The sequence below is a fragment of the Bos grunniens genome, chromosome 25 (assembly GCF_055505025.1).
Source record: "Bos grunniens cultivar Pamir isolate PY7600 chromosome 25, Bosgru_T2T1.0, whole genome shotgun sequence".
In the NCBI taxonomy this organism is placed as follows: domain Eukaryota; kingdom Metazoa; phylum Chordata; class Mammalia; order Artiodactyla; family Bovidae; genus Bos; species Bos grunniens.
Genome location: NC_141189.1, coordinates 8,793,536 through 8,808,685, shown reverse-complemented (window position 1 = coordinate 8,808,685; position 15,150 = coordinate 8,793,536). Strand labels below are relative to the sequence as shown.

The window sequence follows — 15,150 nt, the reverse complement described above, 5'->3', positions numbered from 1 at the left end:
CTGGAGTAGGAAACGGTAACCCACTCCAGTATTCTTGCCTGGAGAATCCCAGGGACAGAGGAGCCTAGTGGGCTACAGTCCACGGGGTGGCAAAGAGTTGAACATGACTGAGCAAATGAGCACACACATGCTAACCCTGGAGAGGGAGAGCCCTGGGCTCACCTGTGACTCCAAGGGAAGCTGATCTTGCTCAGAGAGGAAACCACAGCACTCACGCCTGTGTATCTTTCTGATGGATTATGGGAAATGAGAGGGAAGAATATAGCATCAGTTAAGCCAGATCCAAGGAAGACCAGAGAAGGAATATGCATCCAGGCCAGTACGGGAGAGGGGCACGTGGCAGCCTAGGTAAGACGCGCTAACTCACAGAGCAGTCACCAGGGGCTGGCCGCGGGACCACGCAGCCAGACAGAGACCTCAAAAGAGCCACTGTTAGGTCAGCATCTCTGCCGTGTGCCCAGGTGACACTCCTCAAGCTCCCAGGTTCTCACAGTGGCTCATCACGCCTTGTTGTTCAGTCGCCCAGTGTGTCCGACTCCTTGCAACGCTATGGACCGCAGCATGCCAGGCCTTTCTGTCCCTCATCATCTCCAGAAGTTTGTCCAAGTTCATGTCCATTGCACTGGTGATGCCATCTCATCCTCTGACGCCCTCCTCTCCTCCTCTTCTCCTTCATCATGTCTGGCTTGATCTAAATCTTTGGAGCAGGAGCCAAGTCTGAGGTTCTGTGCCTACCATCTGGGTCTTTGGTTTATTCAAATGTGCTTTCTTTTGAGCTTAGAGACATACTTTCTTCTCTCATTCTCTCCTTTGAGAACTTCTAATATATTTCATATTTAACAGACATCCTGAGCTGGGGCTGGTGTAAAGCCTTCTGCAAGACACTGGGGCAACTCACCAAAAGATGAGTGAGGAACGAGCACCTGTCTGCTACTGAGGGAGGGAGACACAAGACACACGTCAACGGGAGCCGAGGGCACCATGCTAAGTGTGGCCTAATGATAGGTGTCACCCACCCCGCTCCGTGTTACAGCAGCACTCAGAGTGTGCAGCTTGTAGACGCATGATTCATAAATCAAACACTTCCCAGCTCTAGGGCAGCGTCAGAGGCACTTTCACGGGGGAGGCTGTGTTTGAGAGAGACCTCAAAGGGTGGGTGGATATCTAAATGGCAGGTTCTTACTTAGCCTCCACGAGACAGTCTCCTACTCCCTGGAAAGAGGCTTTTTATAATCTTTTGTATTCTGAAATATATAAATAGAGAGAACTGCATGAAGCGAAAAAGTACAGCTTAATGAATTATCATAAACCACCATCCAGGCCAGGACACAGATGCATGGCAGAACCACAGAAGTGCCCCTGCTCTGAACACCCTCCCCCTCACTCATCTCTCCTGCACTCAGAGGTGACCTTTATCTGGGCTCTTAGAATAATCAGTCCCTTTTGTCTTTACAGTTTTATCATCTATGCAAGCACCCCTAAGTTCCAGTTTTGCTTTGCCTGTTTTTTGAACTTAATATAAATGGAAATCTTCACAGTTGTCCTTTGAGTGTCCGTCTCTCCCCCCGCCCCCAACATTATGTTTGTAAGAGTCATGTTGTGACTTAACCCTGGTGGTCCAGTGGTTAAGACTTCGTCTTCCAATGCAGGGGATGCAGGTTCGATCCCTGGTTGGGCAGCTAAGATCCCATATGTCTCATAGCCAAAAAACAAAACATAAAGCAGAAGCAATATTGTGACACATTCAATGAAGACTTCAAAATAAATGGTCCCTATCAGAAAAAAAAAAGAGTGCCCCATGCTGTTGAGGGTAGCTATAGTTTGTTTATTTTCACTGCTGTACAGTAGTCCCATGAGAGACAAGATCACGATTTACTTATCCATCTACTGCTGATGAGCTCCTGAGTTGTTTCTAGTTTGGGGTTATTACACAACATGATTATGAATAATACTCTTCTATGAATACCTTTTGGTGTGTGGGCATACATTTCTGTTGGGCATATTGCTTGGTGTGGACTTGGTGGGTTACTGAGTGTGCTAATCTTTAATGCTGTTGTTGTTCAGTCACTAAGTGGTGTCCACCTCTTTTGCAGGCTCCCCTGTCCTTCACTATCTCCCGGAGTTTGCTCAGACTCATGTCCATGACTCAGTGATGCTGTCCAGCCATCTCATCCTCCGCCACCCTCTTTTTTCACCTTCAATCCTTCCCAGCATCAGGGTCTTTTCCAATGAGTTGGCTCTTCACATCAGGTGGCCATTGGAGCTTCAGTTTCAGCATCAGTCCTTCCAATGAATATTCAGGTTAGGATGGACTGGTTGGATCTCCTTGCAGTGCAAGGGACTCTCAAGAGTCTTCTCCAACACCACAGTTCAAAAGAATCAGTACTTCGATGCTCAGCCTTCTTTATGGTGCTATGCTCACATCCATACATGACTACTGGAAAAACCATAGCTTTGACCAGAGAGACAACCAGGCTGCTTTGAAGTACAGCTGCCCCAGTGTCCGGCCCATCAGCAGTCCAGGAGCGCGTTCATTGCTTCACATGCTTGCTGACACTTGGCACTGTGAATTTTTTCCCCATTTTCATTTCTTTCATCCTGATGGGCATATAGCAATATCTCAATGTAATTTCAATTTTTACCTCCCTGCTTACTAACAAAGTTGTCCACCTTTTTATATGTTTATTGGCTATTTGCTTATCCTCTTTTGTGAAGTTCCTCCTGCTTGTTTCTCTATTGGGTTGTCCTTTCTGGTTTTCCTTTTTTTAAACATATTCTGGATACAGGCTTTTCTGACAGTGCTGTGCTGTGCTGTGCTCAGTCCTATCCGACCCTCTGTGACTCTATGGACTGTAGCCCGCCAGGCTCCTTTATCCGTGGAATCCTCCAGGCAAGAACACTGGAGTGTGTTGCCATTTCCTACTCTATCTGACAGTTATGTTGTGCTATGCTTAGTCACTCAATCATGTCCAACTCTTTGCGACCCTATGGACTGTAGCCCACCAGGCTCCTCTGTCTTTGGGATGTGATGTATTGCAAAATATCTTCTGGGAGGAATTTCAAATGTCCAAATAAATAAATTGAAACAAAATCTAGGGAGTTAAAAAAAAAAAACAAAAAAACACCTCTGTACTTTTTTGAAGTTACCAGCCCTGGTCAGGCTTCAGCTTTAGGAGTTTGGAAAACAAAGTGTACAATCTGAGATCAGACCCACCCGGTTCCAGCCTCAGCTCCTCAGCCACTTCCTGGGTGCTCCTGGGCAAGCCACAGACGCTCTTTGGGCTTCAGTGTCCATGCCTTGAGAACTGACCAAAATTACCTACTGCCTGGTTGCTCCGTGGCTGAAAAGAGGTTACTTGTAAATGTACTTTGAAAACTTCACACAGTGGTGGTTAAAAGAAGTGACTGGCCACACTGGCTTCCTGAATAGCCCAGCTTCCTGGGCTCTCTGAGCACTAATAGCAGAGGTGGCAGTAAAGCGCAGCCTTTCAGATCCAAGAAGATGCGTGCTCTCTCCCCCACAGGCTGTGCCAGACGACACCTTGGGTCCCCAGCCCTCTCCCCCCAGCGTCAAACTTCACTGCCCACAGCTGGGAACAGGGCTCCTCCCTGCCTGCCCAGACAGGAAAACAGGAAGCAGTCACCATCCTGCCAAGAGGTGGGGCTGACAAGTTCCCTTTCCCAGGTGGGCACCTCTCCAGGCCACCAACCCTTCTGGATGCGGGAGAAGCCCTGGCCGCTGGCCCATGGTGCTGCCGCGCCAGGCTACGCCCCGCACCCCACCCAGGCCCCCTGCACACTTGGTCCTGAGGTAGTGGAATTAGTGGGTCCGCAGATGGGGAGCATAAAACGAGCCTCATCAGTGCCTTGTGAGCAAGCAACTCTTTCAGAGCCCAAGTGGGGCTGGGAATCTTCTCTCCTGGACCACACGGACACACCCCATCCCTTCCTAAGGAGCAGCACCATCCTTTCGTGAGCCCCACATCACTGGTACCCGAGCCCCATCCCACAAACAGGGGGCATTTGGGAACCCCTTTCAAGGCAGCAGTTGACAGCTCAGAAGAAACAAGTGTCCTGATCTTAATGTGAAAGGTTGCTTACAGGAGTTCTAAAAGCTGAAATATATATTTTTTTAAAGCTGAAATATTTGAGACCTGGAAGGACCCTCAGAAATCTTTTCCAGCCTCCTCATTTTGCAATGAGATGCAGGGGCAGAGCCAGACTTCCTGTTCCTGTACTCATCCTAACATCCCCAGACTTCCTGTTCCCACAATCATCCTAAACTCTTTTATGCTCTGCCCCAAACTCCAGCGCCTGCACAGAGGCCACTGCCCTTGGCCACGTCCAGGGGCCCAGGACACCAGGCCGGATTCTCTCCCTTCCTGGTAACCTCTTCTAGCTCAGAAAGATCTGACCTGAAGCAGAATGAAGTCCCGGGAAGTCCAAGACCACGGTTTGGGAATGTTTATCAAGTGTCTGAACTTGATGGAAATTCAAATCATTACCCGTGAGCCTTAATTCTGTTTCCAGCCCCATCAGGCTCTTTCCTGAGTGAACTCTCCAACCAAGCTCTCAGGAGCTGAGTGATGTACTTCCACGGTACCCTGGGTGCCCAGGCCTGGCACACAGGGCAGTCATCTAGTGAGATACAATTATCAGGGAAACTGAAGGAGACAGAGAGGGAACCTCCGAAATGTGCAAAGAAAAGCGTTCTGCAAGCAGAGGCCTGCCTACGGCCCCAGGCTGCTGTAGATCCTCTGACTGCTGTACATTCACATGTTTGGCAAACAGGCCCCAGTGCCTGCCTCATGCAAGGGCCCGCTAAGACTCAGACCCTGCCCTCAAGAGCTTCCAGTCTTAGGACTTGCCTGCTGGTCCAGTAGCTAAGATTCCACACTCCCAATGCAGGGGGCCCGGGTTCGATCTCTGGTCGGGGAACTAAGATCCCCTATGTCAAAACTAAGACTCGGTGCAGCCAAATAAATAAATACTGGGGGAAAAAAAAGAACTTCCAGTGTGGAAGGGAAGCCAAGATGTGAGCATAGATGAACAGGAGAGACACACAGTAGGGAATGGCCCCTGCACACCTGAACCAGATGACAGGAGCTCCCTGGTGGAGGATGCTCTGTAAATTAAGGCCTGCAGAGGACAGGGGTTAGGGACCCCGAAGGCACCACACCCTGCAGGGTCTCTGGGCAGCCAGCACAGGTTTTTGGAAAGAGCGAGTTATACGGGCAGTGCTGGGCATTAGGGACAATCCACCAGTCATCAGGCTCTTTGAGGGGGCAGGAAGGATGGGATTACAAAGATGCAGGCAAGAGGAAATAGGGTAGGGACAGCGATAAGCCAAGGAGGGAAGGATAGGAGAAACATCATAGAATACAGTGTGGCAGAGTGGGCAAGAGGCAGGGAGGGCTCCGGGCAAGAGCGGGCAAGAGCAGGCAAGAGGCAGGGAGGGCTCCCGGCGGATCCTGGGAGACGATGGGAGTCATGGCAGCAGGGCTCAGGTGTTCACAGGCTGGGGAGGCCCAAGTGGAGTTTGGGGCATGAGTGGTTTATCAGGGAGCAGATGTCCAATGGGAAGTGGTCACGGAAGCCAGGAAGTCGGTGTCATGGGGGTGAGAACAGAAACCATCAGATGGAAATGAGGGCAGAGGAAGTGGACAGGAGGTAAAAGAGAAGTGGGGTGAGGACAGAGACTTGGGGATCCCAAGTTTCCCCAAGGGGAGGAAGACGGACGAGAGCCAGAGGGGCCCAGGCAGTGCCACAGGGCTGGCAGTCGGAAAAACCAGGCTCGCGGGCCGATCTTCCTGGCTTTGAGTCCCAGCTCTGTGATTTACTCACTTCAGAGCCTTGAGCTGGTTATTAAGCCTCTCAACCTCAACTGCCTCATCTATAAAACAGGGTGGGGTCCTGGTGGCTCAGACAGTAAAGAATCTGGCTGCAATGCAGGAGACCCGGTTCGACCCCCCGGGTTGGGAAGATTCCCCTGGAGAAGGGAATGGCAACCACTCCAGTATTCTTACCTGGAGAATTTCATGGACAGAGGAGCCTGGCAGGCTATAGTCCATGGGGCCGCAAAAGAGTCGGATGTGACTGAGTGACTAACACTTCATAATCTGTAAGTTTTTTGTAACGATTAAAAGGGGAGGTCTGTGCAAGGCCTCTATATTTGCACAGAGTAAGTGTGATCGATGCTGGCTTTTCTCATTAGTATCATTGGGAGGAAACCAGAAGAGAACAAAACCACAGAGCCAAAGAAAGCTCTCAGCATCCTTTCTAGTTTTCAGTACTGACTAAGGGAGCAAGCAGGGGACAGTATACAGAATCTTTTATGTTAGAAGAGATTTCGGTGTAGCCAGGTCTAAGAACCACTGATCCCTCCAGCCCAACCCCAAAATATTTCAGCTGGTGAACTGAAGGCTGAGCGTCTGCTGAAGATCATGTTCAAGATGGCAGATGATGTAAACGTGGAGAAGAGGCCTTGCCATCTGCTTCTGAAGCCCTGGCTGGTCTATTCGCTTGCTGTGTGACCTTGGAAAAGTCATTTGGCCTCTCTGAGCCTGAGCTATCAAATAAGATAATGGCTATAAATCACCTAGCAAGTCCCGAGGACCCAGCAAGCCCTTTACAAATATTTGTTTCTGTCTCCTGGCTCTTCTCATTATATGATTGGTTAGCATCTTTTACTCTGTCGTGGGCTCCATCCAAGAGAGTGTGACTAAGGGTTTGTCCCTTCCTCTGTGTTTCCAGAGCCCTGTGCTCTCTTCTGATCCCAGCACTCAGCTGCCACAGAGTGCAGCAGCTCAAACTTCCGTGTCTGGTTGAAATATAGGCTCTGATGCAGCAGGTCCTGCCCTGCTACTGGCTCCAGTGCTGCCGGCGCCGTGGGTCCTCTGTCCCCCTTGGAGGAGGCCCGCTGTGGCCGGTCCACCTCCCCGCTGACTCATGAGCTCCTCTGGGGCCAGTCTCTTTATCTTACTCATCTCTGCGTCCCCTTCACAGTATGTACTCACTAAGAGGATGTTGAAAAAACAAGCAAACCATGGAGAAAACCATTTGCCAGCTAAGTAAATACAGACAGGACATTTTGTCTGTGAGTGGCAACCCTCCTGATTCATTCCAGAATCGCCCTCTTGGCTGATATAAGGACAGTGTGGTGGACAAGGCCTGAGACCTAGAACCAGGGCCTAGAACCCCGAGTCTCGGGTTTGAATTCTGACCCTTTCATTCACCAACTGGCAGTCCTGGGCAAGTTACCAAGCTCTCATCCATACAATGAGGGTGATAACACCCAACCACAGTGCAGTCCCAACAGTGCTAAAGCTTTATAAACTGTAAAGTGCTCCAGGCTACGTATCATTATTACTGTAGCTTTTTTGAGGGCAAGAACTGCTTTTTATGTCCCCAGAGCCTGAAGGGTGCTGGTGATGGGCTGAGTGGGGGGCACACCGGGGGTCTAGCTGGAGCCGGGGGCTGGCAGGGACAGTGATCACATGAAATAGAAGGATGATCCCAGGAGAGTTGAGGAGGGAAGGCTTCCTGGAAGAGGCTGACAACCGGTGGGAAAACAAGTCTGGTCTGAGGGCACAGACAGCTGGAGCACAAACCCGACCAGAAGGAAAGCAGGGAACTCAGAGTCCTTGGAGGGGCCTGGGGCAGGGCCACCGGCTGACAGTGCAGAGACAAAGCAGGACCAGGAGGGAACTGGGGGCCATTAAGAAAGAACATCAAGTAATTACAGATGTGCCCTGTGGCCCAGAGCTTAGTTCCCCATCCAGGCCAGGCATACCAGCCGGGGCCAACCCTTCACTTTGGACCCAAGACTACCGTCACTTCACCACTAACACCAGCCCCGGGCACATGAGGACAGAAGTTAGAGCGAGACACCGTCCCGCCCTCAGGAAGCTCACGGGGTGCTGGGGTCACAGGGAAACGGGGACAGGACAGGGAGCAGGTGCAAGGCGCAAGGCGTTTGGAGGTGGGAGGAGCCGATTCTGCTCTGTCCACCTTAACTGATGAATCTCATTCACACCCGCCTCCGGACCATACCTTCTCTCCTGGAATGCCCCATCCCTCCTCCCTACCCAGCAAGTGCCCACTCAGGCTGAAGGATGGGGTTCAGACCTCGGAGGGCTCCCACTCGCTTCGCACCCTGGCAGCCTGGACTTGAAGCAATCACTCCTGGTAATCACTGCATTAACCAGGAACACTTGTGTCCCTCTACTGACCAGTTCATCACAGCCTGCCCCAGTACTTGGCCTTTTTCTGGTCCCCTCCCCCCTCAGATTATAGCAATCATCACCACCACACTGCTCCCCAGTTTACAAAATGCCTCCATGTATATCATTTAATCGAGTCTCCCACAATCAACCTGTGAGGTAAGTAGTATCCCAATTTTGCAATAAGGAACCCAAGGCTAAGAAAAGTTGGAAAACTTGCCTGGGGCCACACAGCCCCTCCATGTGCCCGGCTATCAGACTTCAGCCTCTTCCAGCTCCCATTCCAGTGCTCTGCCCAGTACTCAGAGGCCACACAGAGATGCGGTTAAAGGTTGGGATCACGACATGCTGTGTGACCTTGGGCAAGTTACTTAACTTCTCTGTGCCTCAATTTTCTCCAGGTAAAATGTGGTTGATACTCACCTCATAGGTCCTTGTCAATATCACCACACAGCACTTTACTGAGATTAAAGAAGGTGATATAATAAAGTACTCAGAACAGTGCCAAACACATAATCAGTTACAATCATCAGTCTGCCTTCACTGATTCTCATGCTCTCTTAACTCATTAAATTTTTTTTCTAACTCATGTTTATACGGCTCAGACAGTAAAGAATCTGCCTGCAATGAGGGAGACCCGGGTTCAATCCCTGGGTTGGGAAGATCTCCTGGAGAAGGGAATGGCTACCCATTCCAGAATTCTTGCCTGGAGAATTCTGTGGACAGAGGAGCCTGGCAGGCTGCAGTCCATGGGGTCGCAAAGATTCAGACACAGCTGAGTGACTAGCACACCCATACATTGGATAAGTAGCCATTAAACAATACACATTTTTGCAGATTGACTAAGGTGAGGTTTTAGGATTATTCTCTTTCCTTTTCTTCACTCTCTTATTCCCCTAATAGTTTCAACAACAGAGAAACTCTTTTCTTGATTCATTCTACCTCCCTTACAGACACACACACACACATACACACACACAAGCCACTAGCTCAAATCTGGCCAATTATCAGTGTCCCACAGAATGTAAGATACTACCTAACACTGACCTAGACTCTCCTTGTTGGGACGTCCCTGGATAGCTAGAGAAACTTTCACAAACCTAATTTCCATCACTATAATGGGTCAAACTCTTATGTGTATTTCTCTATCGCTCCAGTTTTTACTGGAGACTCTAGAAGGAATGAATTACCATTTATTTTCCTTGTCCATTACAAGAAAGATTTACACTGTTTCCTGGAGCAAGAAGCCTTATGTGCCCAGACAGCTAGACGAGGGCATAATGCCCATAGCAGACAAGTATCTTCCTTCCTTTCTGGGGTCCAATCCACAGAGTCAGAAAATAAAGCTTAAACCCAGCCAGACCCTGGGAGAGAGAAGTAAAGAGCCTTCTCTCCCATCACATGTGGGGTAGGATGATGACCTAGGGAGGGGACACTGCCTACTTTACACCACCCAGACAAACCTGCAAAGGGCCAGAGGTGCCTGGAAAAAGAAGAGAAGGAAGTCCCCTGGGTTTTCATGAAAACCTTTCTTCTTTGCAAGATTCCCTACATAGAACACTCAATCAGGACCTCACAATCTTTATCTAAAACCCCACTGCCCTTCCCTCACATGGTACTAAGTTTGGGGAGGGGGGGATGGGGAGCAGAATAGAACAGCAGAACCAGCTTCTGGCAGCGGAAGCCCCCTGGATCTTCAAAGGTTCCACTCCAAGAGCAAGAGTGAGCACGAGTCAGGAACAAACCTGCCCATACAACTTTGGCAGTAGGATTAAAAGAAGTGCTATGCCCTGTGAAATGGATTTTGCATACAAACGAGCCGATGAACACCATAAACATGTCAGCTTTATTCAGTCCAATCAATACACCAGGCATTAAAACTCGGAGGTAAAAATGGATTGTGGCTTTTTGTTGATGACAGTGAGGAATTTTGGCCCCTAGCCCTGCTCAGGCTGGACAAATAGGGCAGGCTGCCTATTAGCTGTCAGGCACATTTGGGGGGATGAAATCAAAACCCCGATTCAGGGTTCTGGGCACCCCGGGACAACTCAACTTGACCAGACTCGGGGCCACTGGTCCAAGAGCCTCAATTTCTGTCCTTGGGCCGGCCCCCTCCTCCAGCCCCCGGTCATCTTCCAAACTCGGCCACACACCGCATTTCCTAAATTCCTTCCTCCCGGCTCAGACCCCTTCAGTCCGGTCCTCCGAGGCCGACAGCTGGGGGGTGGTGTGAGCCAAGCTAGAGGCACAAGGAAGGGGATGCTAGGGATGGGGGGAATGTCAACGTAGTCCTGAAGTGATCGAGCGGAGAGGACAGGGCGCCCCAGCCTTCACATTCCCGACTCAGCGCCCCACTCTCCGCTGCCACAAATGCGACCCCCCTGTGGCCCCCACCCCAGGGACCTTTCCCAGCCTAGGGGCACCCCTTCCATTCGGCCCCCTTTTCCCGTTCCTTCCCCTCTCACCGCCCCCGTGACCCCTGCCATGCCCTGCTGGGACCGGCTCCAGTCGGTCGCGCCGCGCGGATCGTGCCAGCTGCTCGGAGCCGCCCTGCCCTCTCCCCCAGGCCAGCCGGGATGCCCCCGGGGTCCCCGACCTTCCCGGATCGCCCTGACCACCACACAGATGCCCCCGTGCTCCGTCCTTCCCTGGGCCTGCAAGATCCCTACTCCCTTCGAGTCCCCTCCAAGACACTGCGGGATGCCCCAGCCGTGCACGACCCGGGGTGTCCCCCCCACCCCGCCCCGGTCCTCACCTGAGTCCGCTCAAAGCTCTCCCGCTCCGCCGCCTCCATCCCCGCGCCTACCCCACGCCGGCTCAGCACCTTCGGCAGGGGGTTGGGGACCTGCTTCATGGAGCTGGCCATCCGGTCCATGTCGCCGCGCGGAGCCGAGTCAGGGGCCCTGGGCCGCCCCGGGATCCCCACGGCGCCGCCCGCCCCTCCCTATCCACCGGGATCCGGCGCTAACGGGAAGGCGCCCGCCTCCCATTGGCTGAGAGCGCTGCTACTCTGCCGAGGCCCCGCCCCCGCCCAGAGGCTTCCCCGTCCGCCCCCGCCCTCTCCCGAGCCCCCGCCCCGGCCCTGCCCTGCCGGGCGCTCCGGACCGTCAGGCGCGCCGGGACGGGCCCGGAGGCCTGTCGGTCACCGGCCTCCACCGCCCCTGGCGGGGGCGGGCCTGACCTGCCCTAGCCCGCCCCTTCCCCGACGCCCAGAGCGCCCTGGCTGCACCCGCGCGTTCCCCGCGAGCCGCACTCTCCCAGTTTCCCCACCCCACCCCGGGCGCCGCGAGGTCCCGGCTTGGTTGGTGGGCGGGGGTCAAGCTGGCGGTGAGCTGGGCCTCCCGCAGGGAATCCGGGCCCGCTTGGGACTGGCCTGTTAACTCTTTTCGGGCCGGAGACAGGAGCGCGCGCGATGGACCAGCTCGGCGGCCCGCGTCCCAGGATGCGCTTGCCCTGAGGCCGGGCCTGTGCAGGTTGGCTCAGCGGGTCGCAAACCTGGCCGCCGTGGGTGGCGGCTCCCACCCTGCTCCCACCGCCTTCTCCCTCGTCCTGCCCCTGCCCCGAATCCCTGCCCATCCCTTTTGTAATGTTCGCAGACCAGGGAGCGCTGGGCTGGGTCAGTGGAAACTTCTCGACACCTTTCCAAACCTCTCACCCTCTGGATCTGGTCAGGATGTATTCGTTGGTAGAAACCCATGTGGACATTTTAATATTTATCCCCGGCTCTGGGACACCCCTCCCATCCTGCTCCGTCGTCAGCCAAGGTACTGACGACAGGCGTGTGGGGGATGGAGGGGGGTGGAAGTAAGATCCTTAGCCGAGATGCTGAAGAAAGTTAAGTTTTCTGTTCAAATGCCAATTTTGGTGTTTTAAAAATAAATGCTTTTTTGCAACTCAAAGTAAAGAAAGGCGTTACTTTTTTTTTTTTTTTGACTAACAGCTTTTGAAAAAATTCACACATTCAATAGAGAAGCAGTAGAGGGGGTGGGCCTATGTAGGCACCGGGGAGCCTCTGCCGGCTTTGCCAGCTGGCATCGTGTGGATGGGATTCTGGGGGCGACGGGAAGGAAGGGAACCAATGGGGAGACACCGGCAGTAGGTGAGAGCCCAGGAGGGCCTCCACTAGCAAGCCAGGAGAGAGTTCAATCCTGTGGGAGGTTCTATGAATCAGTCAGTTCAGTCGCTCAGTTTGGTGGGACTCTTTGAAACCCCATGGACTGCAGCAAGCAAGGCGTCCCTGTCTATCACCCAGAGCTTAGTCAAACTCAGGTCCATCGAGTTGGTGATGCCATCCAACAATATTCTCTGTCGTCCCCTTCTCCTCCTGCCTTCAATCTTTTCCAGCATCAGGGTCTTTTCAAATGAATCAGTTCTACGTATCAAGTGGCCAAAGTATTGAAGTTTCAGCTTCAGCATCAGTTCTTCCAATGAATATTCAGGACTGATTTCCCTTAGGATGGACTGGTTGGAGCTCCTTGCAGTCCAAGAGACTCTCAAGAGTCTTCTCCAACACCACAGTTCAAAAGCATCAATTCTTTGATGCTCAGCTTTCTTTATAGTCCAACTCTCACATCCATACGTGACTACTGGAAAAATCATAGCCTTGACTAGATGGACCTTTGTTGGCAAAGTAATGTCTCTGCTTTTTAATATGCTGTCTAGGTTGGTCATAGCTTTTCCTCCAAGGAGCAAGCGTCTTTCATTTCATGGCTGCAGTCACCATCTGCAGTGATTTTGGAGCCCAAGAAAATAAAGTCTGTCACTGTTTGCATTGTTTCCCCATCTGTTTGCCATGAAGTGATGGGTTCTGTGAATAGGTTTGGACAAAGGAAATGAGGGGGAGGGAGGAGGCAGTGTTGGGGCCAGAATTAGAATTTTTTTTTCTTTCTAAAAAATATTCCTTTATTTGATTGCACCAGGTCTCAGTTGCAGCATTCGGGATCCTTTAGTTTCGGCATGTGGGATCTAGTTCCCTGACAAGGGGTCAAATCAGGGCCCCCTGCATTGGGAGCACTGAGTCTTAGTTACTGGACCAGCAGGGAAGCCCTAGAATTTCTATAGAAGAAGGATTGGCATATGATGGAGGGCTCTTCCCTGGGGCTCAGTGGTAAAGAATCCACCGGCCAATGCAGGAAATGTAGGTTCAACCTCTGGGTTGAGAGGATCCCCTGGAGAAGAGAACGGCAACCCACTCCAGTATTCTTGCCTGGGAAATCCCATGGCCAGAGGAGTCTGGCAGGTTACAGTCCATGGGGTCGCAAGAGTCGGACACGACTTGGGGACTAAACCACCACCATGGTGGAGGGATCTGCACTGAGGCTACAGTTGCATCACAAGCACATTGGTTTTGCCTTCTCTTAGACTGTGTTTGGAGGCGAGGCCTTGGAGTGGCTCCCCTTGGCTTTCTCTGGGATGAGATTAGCTGGCACCTAGTTTTCCAGGCTTTGCTCTAGTCATGGAGACGAGGCACCTGACAAGAACTGTGGCCTAAGGTAGAAGATCAGTTACCGAAGACCCCAACCTCCATCCCTCCCATCCTTTCACTTCCTACTAGCGCCTCCTACTGGCCAAACCCAGCTGGAAGAAGAGGGCTAAGGTGATGGGTCAGGTACCGCCCTCCTTCCAGGCTCAGAGCAGAGTAGATACGAGTGGAGGCTAGATCTAGAGCTCCCAGCATGGGACGGGGGTGGAGGGGGCCCTCACCAGAGTGTACCTACCAGGAAAACAGACAGGCTGCATACCAGTGTCACCTCCTTCTGTCCATTCTGCCCACCTCCTGCTCCGGACCGAGCTAAAGAGTGATTTGTGAGCCTTTGCCCAGAGTTTATAGCTTCAGTAAACAGGGGCCCTTTAAACAGGGATTAAGGGATCAGCCTACTTCTTATTAGAATAAATCAGAGTAGGAATCGGGAATTTGTGGTTTGGAGGCACCCTGTGGAGAAAGACTCAAGTGAGTTACCTTCCTCCGTGAAACAAGAGTGAGTTAAAAATAAGATTTCCCACTTGCCGCAGCAGCAAAACCCTTTGCCAAGGGTTGAGGGAAACCCTCCCCCAGGATGTAGATGATAAGACTCTGCTCACTGCTTTCAGTTCCTCCAGTCTCTCCAAGCAATGTTGGGACCACTTGTTTTATATGTTCTGGGGATGCCTGGTTTCCAGATATGGAATCTATCTCTGGGAAACCCATTGTGGGAGTCATAGTTGTCTTATTACCTGCCTCTCTGTAACTGATGAAATCTTCCCCACCCCACATCTAGTTTGAATTTGATTGAATACCTTGTGGTGGTGGTGGTTGTTGATGGTGGTTTAGTCACTAAGTCATGTTCGACTGTTGCAACCCCATGCATTGTAGCCTGCCAGGGTCCTCTGTCCATGGGATTCTCCAGGCAAGAATACTGGAATGGGCTACCATTTCCTTCTCCAAATACTATATAACACATAAGCTGACCACATTATTCCTACAGGATCCTGGAGCCCAAGTATACATATTTTGATAGCTTAATGAGATATAATTAATCAACATTAAACAACATCCAAAATCACTGCAGATGGTGACTGCAGCCCTGAAATTAAAAGACGCTTACTCCTTGGAAGGAAAGTTATGACCAACCTAGATAGCATCTTCAAAAGCAGAGACATTACTTTGCCAACAAAGGTTCGTCTAGTCAAGGCTATGGTTTTTCCTGTGGTCATGTATGGATGTGAGAGTTGGACTGTGAAGAAGGCTGAGCGCCGAAGAATTGATGCTTTTGAACTGTGGTGTTGGAGAAGACTCTTGAGAGTCCCTTGGACTGCAAGGAGATCCAACCAGTCCATTCTGAAGGAGATCAGCCCTGGGATTTCTTTGGAGGGAATGATGCTAAAGCTGAAACTCCAGTACTTTGGCCACCTCATGTGAAGAGTTGACTCATGGAAAAGACTCTGATGC

General features: G+C 51.6%; 1 protein-coding gene across 7 annotated transcripts in view; it reads right to left on the bottom strand.

The window, feature by feature from the left end:
* The window catches only part of HIP1 (huntingtin interacting protein 1), a 136,417-nt gene extending 125,299 nt beyond the window's left edge, over positions 1-11,118 (bottom strand). For all 7 annotated transcript variants that reach the window (XM_086374499.1, XM_086374494.1, XM_086374492.1 and 4 more), the window contains exon 1: positions 10,978-11,118. Coding sequence is in view for 6 of the 7 variants with exons in the window: in XM_086374494.1 (XP_086230620.1) it covers positions 10,978-11,097 (120 nt within the window). In the remaining variant the exon portion in view is untranslated. The remainder of the gene's footprint in view (positions 1-10,977) is intronic.
* Positions 11,119-15,150: the final 4,032 nt, after the last annotated feature.